This window comes from Rousettus aegyptiacus, unplaced genomic scaffold (genome assembly GCF_014176215.1).
Source record: "Rousettus aegyptiacus isolate mRouAeg1 unplaced genomic scaffold, mRouAeg1.p scaffold_m13_p_2, whole genome shotgun sequence".
In the NCBI taxonomy this organism is placed as follows: domain Eukaryota; kingdom Metazoa; phylum Chordata; class Mammalia; order Chiroptera; family Pteropodidae; genus Rousettus; species Rousettus aegyptiacus.
In genome coordinates this window covers 97520873-97539636 of record NW_023416295.1, presented here as the reverse complement: position 1 = coordinate 97539636, position 18764 = coordinate 97520873, and the positions used below count along the sequence as shown (strand labels likewise).

The 18764-nt window shown below is 32.5% G+C and overlaps 1 protein-coding gene across 5 annotated transcripts in view; it reads left to right on the top strand.

Annotated features, from left to right (window-relative positions):
• Nucleotides 1-18764, top strand: part of CUNH12orf4 (chromosome unknown C12orf4 homolog) — a 38530-nt gene that overhangs the window by 6321 nt on the left and 13445 nt on the right. For 4 of the 5 annotated variants that reach the window (XM_036236488.1, XM_016150133.2, XM_016150134.2 and 1 more), the window contains 7 exons: nucleotides 2933-3114; nucleotides 7385-7484; nucleotides 7584-7705; nucleotides 12802-12908; nucleotides 13264-13461; nucleotides 14318-14446; nucleotides 18127-18201. In XM_036236488.1, coding sequence (XP_036092381.1) covers nucleotides 7398-7484; nucleotides 7584-7705; nucleotides 12802-12908; nucleotides 13264-13461; nucleotides 14318-14446; nucleotides 18127-18201 — 718 coding nt within the window. In that variant the 5' untranslated portion in view covers nucleotides 2933-3114; nucleotides 7385-7397. Of the gene's footprint in view, nucleotides 1-2932; nucleotides 3115-7384; nucleotides 7485-7583; nucleotides 7706-12748; nucleotides 12909-13263; nucleotides 13462-14317; nucleotides 14447-18126; nucleotides 18202-18764 lie in introns of those variants that run through there. The other variant, XM_036236489.1, reaches the window with a different exon arrangement.

Below are 18764 nucleotides of genomic sequence, written 5' to 3'. Positions count from 1 at the left end.
AGGATGAGGCACTTTCAAAATGGGAACACAGGGTTAGAAGTTTGTTTGTTTGTTTTTTAAGATGATTGAGATGAAAACTAGAAGAGATAGAATCCAGAACTCAAGTAGAGAATTAATTTTAACTAGATGGAGAGACACTTCTTCCATTAGCACAAAGGAAGAAAAAAGGGGTGGATATAAATTAAGAAAATTTTACTACTTTGGTAGCAGAAGTTAAAGTAGAACTATTTCTACTTTATCTGAGAAGTAATAAAAACAGGTCATTTGTTCAGATGTTTGCGGTGAGAACTGACCTGAAGAAGATAAGATTACCAGGCATCACTGAAGGGAAAGTTTTAGAGTCACGCCAATCTGCCACCATAAACTAGAGTTTTGTAGTTGTTCTGCTGCAGCTCTCTAGAGCCCAGCTGTAAGATTAGAGTTTTGTTAGGTGGGCAAGAGAAAGAACAGCCAAAGGAACTGAGAATTGGCAAGATGGTGATTGAATGCCAGACCATGGAGTGTAAGCTGCGTAGGGAAGAAAGTAAAGCTAGATTGTTGCGGAGACAGTTTGGAAGAAGAGTCGGAGTCTGGAAATGTGTAACTTACGTGGATAAAGGAGAGGAGGATTGGCAATGCTAGCACACCCAACCCCTGTCCCCATGGCCTTTTATTAAGTTAACAACAATGCTGGCTTTGTAATTTAGTAATAGTTATAATAGTAATAATTCAGGTCAGCAAATACAAGCTACAGCCAACTCCCAGATTCAGCCTCAAAGCCACCACTGTGTTCTCAGCTATTTCTTTTCAAGTATCTTTTTCTTATCCTCTTAAGTACCTTTTTCCAGTCCCTAGAGCAAGAAGTCTTGGAATCAGTCAGGTGTGTGCACCCTCCCTGCAATGTGTCCTTGTGTGTAAGTCCACATCTTCTTCCATTGTTCTTGTTGCTCCAAGGAACATTCTGTACTGTAGGCATCTCTTATAATACTAGGTGGGAGGTGATGGTTGACAAAAAATGAAAAAGTAGAGGGCCTATGGAGTGGAATCCTGATAAGGTTGAAAAACCAACTACCTGGGAGTAATTGAATGAGAAATCTTGATTGGAGGTTATACTCAGAAACTGAATGTTTGAAGTTTCGAGTTTGAGCCTGTTCCTGGTGATGTAGAATGGGTGACTGATGTGGAATGGAAAGCTTATGAGAGACATGGAGTTGAGGGAAGTAAGACAGAAGACATTGGATGGGTTATCCACATGGACATCCAACTGACCAAGGTTGATGACAGGATGTGTGCTATCACACATCAGAGGAAGTATGTGAGCAGTGCCAAAGCTTTAAATGAATGAGAGTATGACCGGTAGGTTGTTTGATAATGATGGCCATGAAAAATAAGGGATGGCAAATGGCTTGAGCCTCAAAGAACCTGAGCTTTATGCCTGAATATGGAGGCAGAAAAATAATGGCCTGGGCATTGAATAGTATTCTCTCAGCAAGCCTTTACTGAATGCCCCATTTCTCTCAGCTGTCACAATCCCCTTTCTAGTATCATCTCTCTTGAGACAATGGGAGGACTTAGGTCAAGGAGAAATTCTAATGCTTCTCATGTAGGTAGTATCATAATGCTAGGCTGAGTTTTCAATTGATGCTGCAAATTGTTATAATTAGATGATATGACTAGTGAGAATGTCTGGTGTTATATATGGCCAGCCAGATCCCTACGGTCTTTTACTAGCTCCTTCCTACAAAATTTTAGCCTGAGCCTGAAGTGAATTTTGAACTAAGTTTTAAGTCACATGGGCTGGTTATAATCCCTACCGAAGGCGGTGCCAAATCTATAGACATAGAACAGTTATCAGAATGTGATTTTAGATTTTCAGAGACATAGAGTAAATGAAATCCACGTTCTAGACTCAGCTAGAATCATATTAAACTCTTCCCTTCTGATTTGGCAATTGAAGTATAAGTGAAAGAAAACAAGGGGGAAAAGTTCACTATTAATTGACCAAGTTCAAAATACCTGTTTCTGTGATTTATCCATTTGTTTTATTTTTAAGGTAAATTAAAAATTTACCTTATTTATGTTATAGATTTCAGTTTATAATATTTTCATTGGTAAGAAAAGGGGAAAATTCAGTTTCTTTTTTTGCAGGTATCTGTCTACAAAGATCAGTAATGAAAAAAACATTGAAATCTTTGTGTTATTTCTACTTTTGCCATCAAATTATATGATGCTTGATGGGGACTTCTCAGCATATCAGTTTCCTCACCTGTAAAGCACTATGTCTGATGTGTTGACACATCACATGTCCTTGGGACAGGCATCTTTACCTCCCTGGGTGGATTTGTGTTTGTGCTGAGGGTATCCTGATTTTACTTCTCTCCATGTTTGTTTTTCTTGTTTATTAGTGTTGACTCAGTCTCTTTTTTTGATAGCTACTCTTTCCATATACCTAAAAAAATGCTTACATTTTAAGAAGAAAGCAGAACACTATGAAGTGTCAAAATTAGAAAACGCATGTTTATCTTTATATAAAATTCTATGCATGAATTTAATTTTCAAGCTCTTTGCATCGCTATACAGATGATCATGTAGGTGAGGTCATCAGAAATCCCACTGTCCTGAAATAGGACATTAGCAGTCTGTGTTATGTTAAAGAAATTGGATCATAGCAGACTTTGGTTTTTCCTACATTTCTATCCTTTCTTCCACATTAGCCTCTCTCCCTATCCCTGTCTCCAGGTGACCCATATTAATAACTTAGTTTGTATCTTTCCATTTTGTGTGGATGCTTAGATAATCCTATGTAGCCAATATAAACACATATATAAATAGAGGGTCTTTCTCTCCTTGTCTGATGTACAAAAATTAAATCAGTGTAAACATACTTTTTTAGTAGTGTGTTAATTAAAAATACTATGTCATGATTTAAGAATATCTGTATATCATCTCGTAGACCACATTAGAGCATGCAAGGCCTGAAGAGCCCAGCTGGGATGAAGATTTTGCAGATGTGTACCATGACCTAATCCACTCTCCTGCCTCTGAAACGCTCCTAAATTTGGAACATAATTACTTTGTTAGTATCTCAGAACTGATTGGTGAAAGAGATGTGGAGCTGAAAAAATTACGAGAGAGGTATTTCAAATTTCTTGCATTATCATAATTAAATGTTACATTGTCAGATATGGCCTACAGAACAACTTATTTTTAGTTTGTTATGAGATTGAAGAGTAAAATAGAAAAAAAAAATCTTTAATATTAGGAATTAATTTTCTTGTGTGTTTAAACCTATAGTTTTAACTGGGAAGTCCTCATAGGTTTATAAAACTTCTCAAGTGATTTACAGAAATAAATGTGGTGGCCTTATTTATTCTTATTTCTAATAAGGAATAGCTAACCTCTTTTGAAGGTTTGCTTTTTTTCTAGGCACTGTGTGAAGTGCTTTGGATGCTGTCTTAGTTTGGGCTGCTATAACAAAAAACCATAGATGAGCTAGGTTAAACAACAGAAATTTATTTCTCAGTTCTGAAGGCTGGATAGTCCAAGATCAGGGTGCCAAGAGATTTAGGTGAGATGAGGACCCATTTCCTGGCTTACAGAACGTGCTTTCTCGACGTGTGCCCGTATGGCCTTTCCTCAGTGCACGTTCCTGCTGCATCATTCTGAGAGACAGAACTCTAGTGTCTCTTCCTCTGTGCACTAGTTCCATCATGAGACGCCAACTTTATAGCCTTGTCTATAAAGGCACTGCCTCTATATACCATCGCATTGAGGGTTAGGGTTTCAGCATATGCAGAGGGTTTCATGCATTTCATGACATATCCTATCTCATTTGATCTTTACCCTACTATTATTATCCCCATTATACAGATAAGGGAACTGAGACTTAAATAAGTTAAGTAACTTGTCTGAAGACAAGCTGGGATTTTAAACCAGGAAGTCTTATTCCAAAGCTTCTTAACAACTATACTGTACTGCCTCCCTATTCAGGATCTATTGAAAACACTGCTGTGACTAAGTCCATGGTGTCTTTCAATTCAGTTTGTAGGCTTATTTACATTAGCAAGAAATCACTAGTATTATTCCAAGAAATATTAATTAGATTTGACTTTATTTTGTATGGATAACTTAATACAGTATGCAAACAAGCTTTTGTGATCATTTTTTTCCTCAAAGTAAAAAATTGCTAGCATAATTTATTTTAAAGCGTGACTTTCCGGACTACTTCCTAGTAATTCTATAATTGTAGTAATAACTTAGGACACACTTCTCCTTCTAGATAATCCATATAATCTAGCTGAATCTAATAACATATATTACCTTAAAAGCATTTACTTAAGACTTGAGGTATACCTGGCATTAAGATAATTTTTTTAGCATTGCTGATTGATGTGAAGTTTATTTGATTGTGAAAGTATATTAGGAGCAAATCACATCTATTCTTAAATCAGTCCCAAAAAAGTAAATTTAAAATGATGTACTGGTTTGCTCCTGGCCCTCATTAGCTTCACATTGGAAAACACTGGGACTAGCAAGATGAAAATAATGTCTTATTTTGAGGGTTGTCATAGATGAGAACATTTAAAACACAAAAATCATAAGCAAATGGATTTAATTATTTTTCCTGAGACCTACTGTCTTCTTTGTATTAGATTAGTATTTTTATTATATTATGAAGATTTATAAATTTTCATAATAGTTCTACTCTTCTGGACCTTTTGTTCTCTTATCTAATAAGATATTGGAACTGTCTATGTGTCAGAAAGAACATGATGTTTCAAGACATTTGCCACTCTTTATGGGTTTGGGCTTGCTGACTACCTGTATCAAGGCAGTTTCTTTCTAGGTGGGATGCCTGTAGTATGGGTAGTTTGCCACCAGGTAAATAGTTGAAGCTGTGTTCCTGGGGAAGTCAAAAAATTTTTTCCCCTAGTTTTTTATTATGTAGCCCATAAAATTGTGAATATATTTTTAAAATAACAAAATAAAGATTGGATTATTTTTAATATATAAAAATATGATTGCCTAATACTAATTAATGACCTTCTGTTGAACTTCATTTTTCCTACTAGGGCTTCAAATTATATAACCTTCAACTCATTCTAAATCTGTTCTCGGGTCTCAGGTTTTCTGGGACTACACTCATTCTCTCTATTTAGATATATGAAAAAATTCCCAGCTTGGCTGTCTTCGGTTCATATCAGTAGCCATTACTAGTCCTTTCATTCAACTGCTGACCTACTCTAAATTTTGGCCCACTTTGTGCCTACTCACTACACCTCTCAGAAGATTTTATAATTGTTCTTTTTTCTAATTCAGAAGCAGATTCACCTTTTGGTGAATTAATTAATTTTTTAATTAATTAATTTTCTTCAATGCCATTTACTCTGGTACTTTATACATTTTTTTTCTTTTGTGGAATAGTTTTTAGTAGGGGTTTGTTTTGGTTTATGTTATTTTTTGAAATGTCCTTTCGTCAAAATTCCTGATAGGGTTTTGCTTTTTTTTCTTTCTAAACATATAAACAATATTTGAATACATTTATTTTAAAAACAGTTTTGTAGTTTGTCTTTCACATATCCAAACTGTTAGTTTGACAAAGAAAAGTAAGCTGTGTTCCTCTTAAGGTAAGTACTATTTATTGCAAAGGCGAACAGTATAACTCAAGGTATGTTGGAATTCACTGGTATCAGTGGAATTTCACCCAAAATTTTGGTGTTTAATTCATTTACCCACTTCATGAGTGGAAGTGACATAATTTCTTATTTCTCCTTTCATTTTAATTGTTTTACATCTTTAAAAGAGTTTCTCAGCACAGCATCAGTATAGTTAAAATGATCTTTTTTCCAGAGTGGTTTCAAGGTAATATACAGGTTGTCAGAGTCATCATGATCATGACTGACATACTGAGCCAGTACATAGGTAGTAATTCATTTACAATATAATAAGATTTTCTTTGATTTTAATCATAGAAAATGTATACTGTATTATTGATTATATCATTAGCTCCTTGCATTTCTGACACATTTAGAGTAAAATAAATGTTCATGTAATTTTATTTATTGCATTCTTATTCATTAGTCTTCTTTTTCCTCACTGGTAGTTTGTTCCTTTCAGCAAACCAGTTCAGGTTATTTTTTAAAAAACTTAAAAATGGCAGTGATACATTTTATCCACTAGAGGGAACATGTGTAATATAAAATGTTAATATATTCATATCAAAGTTTGCATTTAAAAATATTTAGCAGTTATTTCTATTTTAAATAAAAATCTTACTTGCAAACATAATCTTTACCTAACCTCTGAAAGTTATTAAAAAGTTAATGAAATCATCTACATTAGAATTAGGCGAGAAGTATATGGTATTGAATATTTAATACTGGACGATGTATATAGAAATATGTAAATGTATAACATGAATGAGTTTTATTTCTCATGTACATATCTTAATCAGTTGTCATAAAGAAGTATAAATTTGCTTCTGAGAGCAATTAAATTAACTAGAATGATAGTAAAAAATTTTTAGTTTATGTCTGTTTCATTCTAAGTTTGTTTCAAATATGTTTTAGAGTAAACTTTAACATATTTATTAAGATAATTTTTTAATTTGAAATTTTTAATGAACGTACTTATATAACATACATGCAGAATAAGCAACAAAATGTAGGTGTGCAGCTCAGTAAATTTTCACAAAGTAAGCTCAGCCATGTAATTATCATCCAGATCAAGAAATAGAATATTTCCAATACTACTAAAGGCTCCCTCGTGCCCTGCTAGTCACTACACATTTCCGCCAATAAATAACCACTATGTGAACTTCTAATAACTTTGTTGAGTTTTTCCTTTAGGAAAAACCATTTTTCATTTCTGCACGTTATTTATTTGGGTAAATGAAGGAGGTGAGACAAAAACATATCTTCAGAAATATTTTATATTCCTCTGTAAGGGGAACTTGGTGACTTAATATCAGTTTGATTCCTAGAACCTAATTGACAGCTTATAGTTATAATATAAACTAATTTTCAAAGGTTGAAGTTATTAACTCATGTACAAATAAATAGAATACATATTTAAGATGGAATTGCCGAGCATCTTGGAGGAAATTTGCAGGTGAAAAGAGATCTGGACTTATAAACATTAGATCACCCAGATTTAGACTGCTTTCATTTATAGATTAAATGAAATTTAGCTGCATAAGTGATGTCAATATAATATGAAATTATCATAATTTTCCCATTTCTAAGTCCTCATAGTGCTTTCCAGGTATTAGAGTTGTCATACTTGGACATATTTCTATAAAATAAAAATTTTATTTTTACTTTATAGAGATCATTCAGAGAATCTGGAGTGGTCATATACCTTACAGTTTTGATGAGTATATCTGATGTGCTTATTTATGTTTTAGACAAGGTATTGAAATGGAAAAAGTAATGCAAGAATTGGGAAAATCACTGACAGATCAAGATGTAAATTCACTGGCTGCTCAGCATTTTGAATCCCAGCAAGTAAGTGAAGGACAATGAATCTTAGATATGTAGTTATGTTTTTTTAACTTATTTATTTTTGCAAAAAAATTAACTAGTTGATGTACTGTCTCTTTTTAGGACTTAGAAAATAAATGGTCAAATGAATTAAAACAATCAACTGCCATCCAAAAGCAAGAGTATCAGGAATGGGTAATAAAACTTCATCAAGACCTAAAAAACCCCAACAACAGCTCCCTCAGGTATTAATCATTATATTATTCTTATTAGATAAAAGTTCATTGTTATTAATAATTTATGTTTACTGAAAATTTGAACCTTTTTGGTTGTAGATATTTTTAAATTACCAGTGAAAATTCAAGATAATTATATACTTTTAAAAAAATCTTTTGTTTTATAAATTTTATATGAATTATGTGTGTGGGGGGGAAGTTAATTGGTTGTTTAAAGTAATGATTTCTCTCTTAGAACTCAGCTTTATAAATATCTTAGGTATGTATACCTAAAAATCGCAAGTACTGTCTCTTGTTTCTTTAAATTGGTTTCCATAGTATAACAAACATTGATTGAATGAATCCTAAATGCTAAGCACTCTCTAAGCAAAAAATAAAAATGATAGTTGGTCATGTGGAGAGACTAACCTGTAAATAAAATAGAGTAATATGTACAGTAATAGAAGCATGCACAAGGTACAAAGATAGTATAGAGCAGGGTTTTCCAACTCCTGGGCCGTGGACTAGTACCATTGCATGGCCTGTTAGGAGCCAGGCTGCACAGCAAGAGGTGAGCAGCCAGTGAGTGAGCAAAGCTTCATCTGTATTTGCAGCAGCTCTGCAGCACTAGCATCTCTGCTTCAGTTCCACAGATCATCAGGGATTAGATTCTCATAGGAGCACCAGTCCGTAGTGCCAAAAAGGATGGGGACGGCTGATGTAGAGGACTTTCTGTAATTCATAACTTGTTTGGTACTTTATTGTTTTCATATATAGTCCTAGAGCTTAACAGTGCCTATGTTATTTCCTGGCTGTATATTCATGTATTCAAGAATTTCTTAATTCTTTCAAACTCTAAAGTATAATTGGCAATATACTTAGTGCAATATAATAATCCTATTTCCAGCATTTGCTGCTGTATACTAGAAACATTTAAAAATAGTGTTTCATTTGTATAATGTCAGTCTCCCCCACTAGTCTTTTCTTGAATACAAAAACCGTGTTTGTTTTCTCTACTGTTGTGTCTTGCTCTTGACGCTGGCACAAAAGAATACTCAATAAACATTTATGGGCTGGGTGAACAAACAAGCAGATGGATGGATTATTGTTAAACTGTTTTCCTGATATCTATGTCACCTCTTATCTAAGTATTTATAATCTTTCATTTGCCTTATTGTTTTCCCCAAGATAAGACCTTAGTAATATTTAAACAATTTTTTATGGTTTTGATGTGGGTTGACATTCTTGACACTAACATATTTAACTATAATCCTCATTTCAAATGAAAATAATGACGAAAGGGAGAAAGATGGGCTGGGAACATCCGTATGTTATAATATACATTGGATTTTTTAAACTGCTGATTATGTTCCTTGTTTCAAATGAAAATAGTGATGAAACAATACAAAGAGAGAGCTATGGGAAAAGATGGGTTGGGAACATCTGTGTGCTATAACGTACAATGGTGTTTCTCAAACTTCTGGTTGCAGGCTGCAAGGGACCATTCAAAATCTTTTACCTTACAATCAGACTTCTAACATAATAATAAAATGGAATGGAGCAGTGTAGAATAGAGTAGAATAGGGAAAAAAATCAGAGTGCATCATGCATGCATTCAGCTTTCTATAAATAAATGTGTGTACTGAGCCAAAATGTAAAATATATACTGTACATTGTGGTCAAAAATGTGGAAAGTAACTAATTAATGGAAGCTGAGGAAACCCCTTGCTGCAAAAATCATCTCTCACTTTACTGCTATAATTTCATAAATTCAATCTATAGGGTCAATTTCATTGTGTAAATATTGGCCTGTAGCTGCTGCTGCTTTTAAAAACTAAATATTCCTAGGAAAGAATATTTTTATTATGACTTTGTTAGTTTATTTTCCTATATTGATAGGAGTTTCCTTGTGCAACAGAAATCTGTTTTCAACACAACTACGTATAGAACTCCTATTGAGATTGATAAAAATTGTATTTTATTTTTGTTCATTAACTTTCCCCCCTTTTTTTTTTCAGTTAGATCCATTGGAGGATAAATTACATAAAGGAATATTCACCTGTTTTAGGTTTACATTTTGATGAATTTGACAAACTGAATTAGTCATGACCATCACAGCAATCAAGATATAGCATTTCCCTTTTATACCTTTTTTATTCCTTTTGTACTTTTATAGTTAATCTTTCCTTTTGCCCAGTTCCTGGCAATCTGATCTGGTTTCTGTCCCTGTAGTTTTGATTTTCCAGAAGTCATATAAATTGAACCATACTGTACGTAGCAGTTTGTGCCTTGCTTCTTTCACTTAGCACAGTGCTCCTGAAACTCATTTATGGTGTTCCATTTATGAGAGGTTCTTTTTTATTACTTATTAGTATTCTGTTATACTTTGTCCATTCACTCAATAATGGATAGTTTAAATATTTCCAGATTTTGGCAATAGTAAATAAAACTGCTATAAACATTTACATACAGGTGCTTGTGTATATACATATGTTTTTATTTCTCTTATATAAATACCTAGTAGTTCGGATGCTAGATCACATGGTGAGTGTATTTTTAACTTTATAAGAAACTGCCAGACTGTTTCCTTAAGTGGCTGTACCTTTTCCATTCCCACCACCAATGTATTCAGGGTTTTGGATGCCCCACATTCTTGTCAACACTTAATGTTGATATTTAGCCATTCTAGTAGGTTTTGTACTGGTGTCCCATTGTTTTACTTTGCATTTCCTAATGGCTAATAATGTTGAACATTTTTTCATGTGCTAATCTTCCATCCTTATCTCTCCTTTGTTTTTCTTTTTATTGAGTTTTGAGAGTTCTTTATGTATTCTGGATATGAGTTCATCAGATAAGCGTTTTACAAAAATTTTCTCTAAACTTATAGGGTTTCTTTTTATTTTCTTAATATTGTTTTTTGAAGAGCAAAATTTTTCATTTTAATTAAGTAAAGTTAATTAAATTGCATTTAAATGGTTTGTGTTTTATCTAAGATATGCCTAATTCAAGATTATAAAGATTTTCTCCTATGTTTTCTTCTAGAAGTTTTATAGTTAAGAGTTGCACATATGGCATGATATATATTATATATAATATATAAATATAAATATTCACTATAAGATAATAAACATATCTTGAGTGTGTGGGTCTATATTTTTGTTTTTAATATCTTCATTTAGTTTTGGTATCAGAGTAATGGTGGCATGATAATATTTGTTGGTCTGCTGATGCCTGTCAAAGGAATCGGTATCTGTTACCATTGATCTGATCTCATGTTTTATTTCTAGTACTTCCATTTGTTTTCTCTTTGCTGAAATTCCTTATCTGTCTTTGTTTTACAATAGATATTTTAGCAAATTAATCATAGTTATTTGAAAGTCCCTTTGTTTTAGTTCCAATATCTGGGTCTAAGTCTGTTTTAGTTGATTACTTTCGCTGTTTACAATGGGGTTGTTTGTTTGCTTGCTTGCCTTTTTTGGTGCCTCTGTTTAACAATGCTGGATATTGCATGTATTACAAGAGAAGAGACTGAGGTAAATAATATTTATGTTCAGATATGAACAGGCCATTAATATGTAGGTCATGCAGATCTGGTCAGCAGTGGAGCTAAATTTTGTTCCTTTAGGACACCACAAGCTTCATTTTCCACGGTAGTAAGCTGCAGCCACTTTGTGTTGAGAGTGGGGCTTTGGGTTCTAGAGGTTTCTTCTCTGTCATTATGCTCCTTTCTCAGCTTTGAATAGTCATATGACTTGCCATAGCATGAGGTTTCTCTCTATGCTTTTGCTCCAGTGCCCAGCAATAGACTATTGTTTGGAGATGGGCATATAGTTGAGGATGGGAGACAGGTCTTTGTTGTCTTTGTCCAGCTTCAGTCTTGGGCAAGACCTGTGTATCAGAGCCTTGAGCTTAGGGCATTCTCAGCATTTCTAGCTGTGGCATTGAGGGGGTGTTCTTATTTCCTCCCTGCCCCCAGTGTTTTCTTGGATGCACCTGGTGAAGGCCAGTGTAAAAGAGTTTGCAGTGAATGCAAACTTCCCTTGTGCTTATGGCACATAGCTATTCTAAATTTACATGCTAGCCCATAATTGACCTTTAAGAATTAGTTAAAATTTGAGCTGATTTCCTCTACTGCCTTACATTACAGCAATGCTTTTTTACCATGCTCTGCCAAAAAAGAAAATATCCTGTCTCTCCTTGGAGGGGTGTATCTGTCACACTTGAGAATTAGTTTACTGTGTTGTCTTGTTACCTCAAATCTCCAATGGGCTCCAGAAAAGTTGTTATTATATAGATTATCTGACTTTTTCTTGTTAGAGTGGGAACAATATTTTCTTGTGGCTTTCTACATTTTATGATAAGGGTATTTTATGAATATAAATATATTTTTATAAATCAATTTGCCATATTTACTAATGAAGTCAGTGAGATTAATGAGACTGCTTAGACTAACCCGCAAAATATAGTCAGGGGAATGGATGACTATTATAGGTTTATATCTTTGGCATACTGTGAAATTAATTGAACAGCTGTATAGTTATAGTGCCTCCATAGAAACCTATTTAGGAAATACAAAAGCAGAGTGTTTTTTAATGGGAGGAGAATATTGTGAGATTGGGAGAGGACAGGAAATGGTAAAAATAAAAAAGTAGAAGATGTGACTACATTAAATTGAACTTCATCTTTTTTTATTATTCCTTGACTTTCTACTTTTTAATATTCATTTCTATCACTTTGCCTTTTTCTAGTTTTGCCTAGAGTCAACCCTGATAAAAGATATATTATATATTTTTGAAATGTGTTATTTTAAAGTAATAAATTAGTCATTTCATTTAACCATTCTTTTAGGCCACTAAGAAATATTAAATGGTAATATATGAATTAATATTATAGTGACTAAAAATGAAAAATATGCATTACTTATAGTGAGGAAATGAAAGAACAAGTGGGAATTTTAGAACCTGTTGGTACTTACTTGTCACCATAGATTAATGATAAGTTTAGGTATAAATTAAGTGCTACTTTCAGCTGTTACTTTTGTGCCATTTCATTTTAAAGCTTTCTTTCCTTTAGGAAAAGTTCTTGACAAACATGCTACCCAAAATCAATAATTTTATTAATTTCAGTGAAGAAATTAAAGTTCAACCAAGTCAGTTCAGAGAATCTGTAGAAGCGAATGGAAGGATTTATGAGGAACAGAGAAAGTTAGAAGAAAGTTTTACCATTCACTTAGGTAAGTGTTTTAATTTTTTACAGTCATAATTTTTTGAAACTTGTGAAACTTTTTTTATTCTATAAGAGAAAAATTCCTAGCACATGAGGATATACCCCTGTTATTTTTAATTACAGTATTCTGCTCCAAGAATGCCTATAGTTTGTTGGCTATATGTTTTCTGTTTTAGTTTAAATATTATATTTTGCAAATAGAAAGATTAAATATTAATAGTTATTAAAACAGGAAATCGCAAAGCCCATTTTTAATCATTTGTAGTACAGATTTATTTGGATTCTTGTCACAGAGATTTGCATCCTGTTATACTGAATTTTTGTAACTAAATATCTTTCTGGGATTGTTGCCTGCCCCCTAGGAGCCCAGTTGAAGACCATGCATAATTTGAGATTGCTGAGAGCAGATATGCTGGATTTCTGTAAGCATAAAAGAAATCATCGAAGTGGCGTGAAACTCCATCGCCTTCAGACAGCTCTATCACTTTATTCCACATCTCTCTGTGGCCTGGTTTTACTAGTAGATAATCGAATCAATTCATATAGTGGTATAAAAAGAGGTAAGTTAACATTATACGTATTTATTTCATTGAATTTCTCCTTTTAATACTGTTCTTACAAAGAAAAGAATTAAATTATGGAAAAATTGAAAAAAAATTTAGTCACCTCAATATTCAAGTAGACCAAACAATTCACATACCCAGTCACAGCTATTTTAGGTTTGCTTCATACTTTAGCATGTGTACAGTGCTTCAGGGTATTTAATTTTTCTTAAAATTCTATTATAAATAATAGTCCTTGTTTCAAAGTATAACAAAAAGAATAATTAAGATATAAATGTAGTTTTCAATTTAGAAAGATCCTGGTTCAGCGAATTTTAATTCATCCATTTGTCCTTTTTGTTTTTTTTAAACCTGTTTCTTAAATGTCTAGGTAAAATTCTACCTTCCCTCATAGTACAACTCATATTTTATGATTAAAAAGTCTTTTAAAATATAAAATGTATAATTGTTTTTAAAAGAAGTTTAGATTTATTTCCTCTTACTGCCTTACATTACAGCAATGCTTCTTGTATTTTTGTATTTTATAGTGCTTTTTGAGATTGTGATTTTTTTAGCCCTTTTCAGGATTATGACACTGGATTATGATCAAAGTATGTTATTTAAAGAAGGCTTGGACTTATATTAAAATTTCCTTGTCTATTAATTGTTTACTCTTGAGTGATTAAGAGATTATTTCTGATCAAAATAAAATTGCTGTACCCTAACTTAATATAACATCATTATCGAAAGGGCAAATATAAGAAATCATATTTGTGAATTTTATGCCGTTTCACCAAATCTCCTTATCTATAAGTAAATAGGAAATACTTGATATTTCACCTTTAGAGGTTTGTAAATGTTTTGTGTTCCTTAGATTTTGCCATAGTTTGCCAAGAATGCACTGACTTCCATTTTCCCCGAATTGAAGAGCAACTAGAAGTTGTCCAGCAGGTGGTACTTTATGCTAGAACCCAGCGCAGGAGTAAGTTGAAAGAATCGCATGGTCAGTAAAACTCAAATTTTAAAAAATTTCACTTTCAGTGTGTTCTATCCCTAAGCACTTTAATAGCATATGGGCCATCATTGAAATACAGAAAAATTTATTGGTAGAAAGGTAGAAGAAAGAAAATAAGAACAAAATTCAAGATTTTTAGAAGCTTGGATTCTGTTCTTAAGTTCCTTTTTTGGGGGGGCATGATCTTCTTGTTCAAGATCCTTAGCCAAAACTGTTTTTAAATTTCAGTTCTGTAGTTATACCTAGGCACTCAGCAGAAAGTAGATACTCTTTTGACCAATGTTCTATATCTCCAAAATGGGCTTAATTATTACTTCAGAGGGCATTGAAATCAGAATAAATAGTAGCACAAAATATATACTTTTTATATTTTTGATTCATTTAGGTAGCATGAAGTCAATTATAAGAATTGTTTTCAATTGTTTCTTAAAAAATTACTGTGTCCAGAACTATGCCCTGCTTTTTCTGTTTCTAGCTATAATGTGACCATCCTTTCTAACTATTTAGGGAATTTACTGAGAATGATTTTAAAGCTTTGGAAAAAGTTCATGGCATCTTCAGAAGGTTTCATAGAGAAACTTAAGGGAAGACATAGGTAAAAGAAAAAACTCTGAATCAAATTACAGAGCAATTCTGCTATTTTTTAATTGAAAAATGAAAATGAAATTTTAAAAGGTTTTTAAAAAATTAAATTGGTACATTGTTTAGTTGGAGCTAAAATAGGGTAACATTCAAAAATATGTATAATATGTGTTTTTCTGACATTTCACATATCACAGTCATAAAATCATAATACATGTTCTTATCTGGCTTGAATGCATACTTTGTATTTAATCTTTTCATGTAAAAACTTATTGTCCTGCCCAGGAAATAAAATGTGGCCAAGTGTTAAAGTTGTGGCTGGTCAAACCTTTAAATTTGCTCCTGGTAATTTGGATTTCTTTTTTGTTTGTTTTGCACCTGCAGTGTTTAAAAGACATCGTTATAGGACTTTTGAGTCATATAGTAAACAGAGATACTGTTAAATCTTTGCTTGGTATCTTGGTTCCTCTCACCCATTTAATTGTAGAATTGTTCATTTTCTCTTGATGTTAGAATGTAGCCATCTAGACTTCACTTGATTAATATTCACTATAGTTGCCTTCTTTATTCAATAGACTTTAAATAATATTCTATTTTTAGTCATTAAATAAGTGAAATAACCTCAAAATTCACAATTCATATGGTACAAAAGAACATACAGTAGAGGCCTTCATAACCCTGCCCACCAGCCAGCCAGTGCTATCTCACATGTACCTTCCAGACACATAAGAGCACGTGTATCTGTGTGTTTGTTTTCCCTTTTACACAACCAGCAGCTTTCTCTGCACACTTTTATGTACACTGCTTTTTTCCCTGAATAATTTAACTTGGACATCACTTCCTATCAGGACATAAAGAGCATCTTTATACCTTTTTGCTGCTGAATAGTAGTCCATTGCAGGATAACCCATTATTAATCAATCAGTTCCCTATTGATAGACATTTGACCTGTTTATTGTTTTTGTTATTATGAATAATAATGCATTAGTAACCTTGCACATATATCATTGTGTGTATATTCCCAAATCTATAGAATAGATACCTAAAGAAATTCCTGGTTTAAAGGATACATACATTTATAATTTTAATGGTATTAGCAATTGCTCTCCATAGAGGTTCCCCCAGTTTATATTATTACTATAAGTGACTGTGGCTTTGCTGTGGCAGTATGTGTTATATTTGACAAAAGCAGGCTGAGTATTAGGAAATCAGTATAGAAGTATATCCTAACAAAGGACAATTTGGGAAATTCCAGTTTATCCTCTTATTCGTCTACCATTTTCTTCTGTCATCTCTTTGAAACTAGCAATGATGTGATCAGTAACATTTTAATATTATTCTTAGTAGTGACTAAAGAAAGCATGAAGTTTGGTATCATGACAAGTGTGGGAGGAGGATTCTAAGTATATTTATGAGAGCTAGAAAGTGTGCAGTAAATGACAGGAAGTTTTTAAACCACATACGGTTAAGGCAGTGTGTGTACATCATGGTATTATTTTGTTCCTGTTCAAACAACTATTTTGTGGTTTAAGTGAGTCAGTGAAACAAGTAGGTTTATAAAGGACAACTTTCCTAAAGGAAACCAGCATGTTGTTAATGAACATACTTACTCTGTTTTTCCTTTTCTGTGCATGTTCACATATTTACTCTACACATTTATAACCTGATACACAAATACTCATTTATTCTAAGACAGTCCATTGTTTTCTTTATTGTGTTTATTAACACCTTTATATTCCTACTAAAACAGTTTGTTTTTTGTGCACATTTTATATACATTTTTTAAAAATAAAAATAGCCAGTTTCTTAGTATTATAAGGTGTTACTATTAAAATGTAGAAAGGAAAATGGACTATGAACTGTTCTCTCTTGTTTACTTAATAGGGATTCTGTTTGTTATATCCTGTGTTAACAAAACTAAAATCTATATTTTTTGTTTTCTGGATCATGATCATTTAGTCAGCACTTATCAGTTACATGGCTCTGTTTGAGAAACTGTTACATTAAATATGGATTCTGGCAACACAGTCTTTGTGCTTTGCTCTTCCTTTCTGTCTCTTTAAAATATATGTGTTTACAAGTTACAGTGTTATAAATCGATTTATCAAAGTAGTCACTAGGTAAAAATGTTGTTACTTTTATTCAGGCCATTCTTGAAACCATAATCCCTTGGTATTTGCAATTTACTCATTTGAAATTCAGACTCTTTTCAAGTGATTTTCTGATGCTAAAGGCCATTCCAGACAGTTATATACTTAATTGGAGTAAATATTCAGCCTCATAAGGAGAGCTACTTTGAATGCTCATATCCATTCTGCATTTGTTAATTCCACTAGAATTCTTATAAAATTCAGGTGTTATCTTCTATTAAATATATATATATATGTAAAATAGTGTTCAGTAATGTGTAGTCAATTGTGATGTATCTTATTTTACCCACTTTTTTTAAGTAATATATTTTCAAAAAAGAAAAAAAAAATTATTGACTGAAAAAAAATGCTCCATTTGAAAGTCTCACATACCTATTTGAAATAAATTATATATAATGTCAGATAACAAGTGACAAATTTCAGGAATGGTCTGAATATAAGATTCCTGGTGCTACTAACCATTTGTTTGTAGTCCTGAACAAGTAATATCAACAACAGTGACTCAGATTCTAAAAATAAATATGGCCACATGACAACTATTTAATGAAGTAATTTTATGTGTCATTAACTTAGTGCCTTGAACCTCCTCGATGAAAAATAGGGTTTTGGCAAGTCCAATGTGGTTAAGACTATAAGATTGGGAATCTGAGTATATGTATTCAAGACCTGATTCCACCACTTACCCGTGCATCAAGTTAGTTATCTAAGCCTCTGTTACCTCACATATAAATGAAGTAGTAATAGTACTTACCTCATAAAGTTGTGGTTATAGGCATTTTGTGAGAATGAAATGAGACTATTTATATAAAGCATGCATCAGAATGCCAGTACCTAGAGAGCCCTAGTAAATTTTTACTCTTGTGATTGCTTGAGGAGGAGGAGTAATGTGTTTTCATAAGTGTTGTGTTCTTTCATGTTGCATTATCTTCTGAATAGATTCTGGGAACCGAAATGGAGAAAGTGATGATAAGACTAAAAATGCTGACAGAAACTATTTAAATATTTTACCTGGTAAGTATTATTTTAAATTGCAATTTTCTCATAATCATATACATTGAAATCATAGATTTGAAACATAAATTCTTAAGGTGTGCTTTATAAAAAGTTTATTAGTCTATCACTTATCTGTATAATGTACTTTCACAGATGTTCTGCAATTTAAATCGTATACTAATACTGACTTTTTTCTGAATGCGCACAAGAAAAATTGCTCAAGCAGTTGTATAGGTTTTATTGTTATTTGCTATTTCAGATTTTGTCTTTTATACTCTATCTGTTAAATGAACCAAGAAATAATTTTTACTCTGAAATATAAACAGTGGTACATAGAGATGCAAACAGTTAAATTTGCACAAAGAACATGGGTCATTTGAAAATCTTATTTCCATTTCCTCATAAATTTTCATGCTTTCCATTTCTTTAATTTCTTTGTTCTTGGATATATTGTTTATAAACAGGAAATTTAGTCTCTTGATCCTCCGTTAGATTGAATTCATTAGTAATGTTTATATGACAGAGCATAACAAGGAAGGCCTATTTGTTTATAAGTGTAAAGTCTTTAAAACTAAATGGTA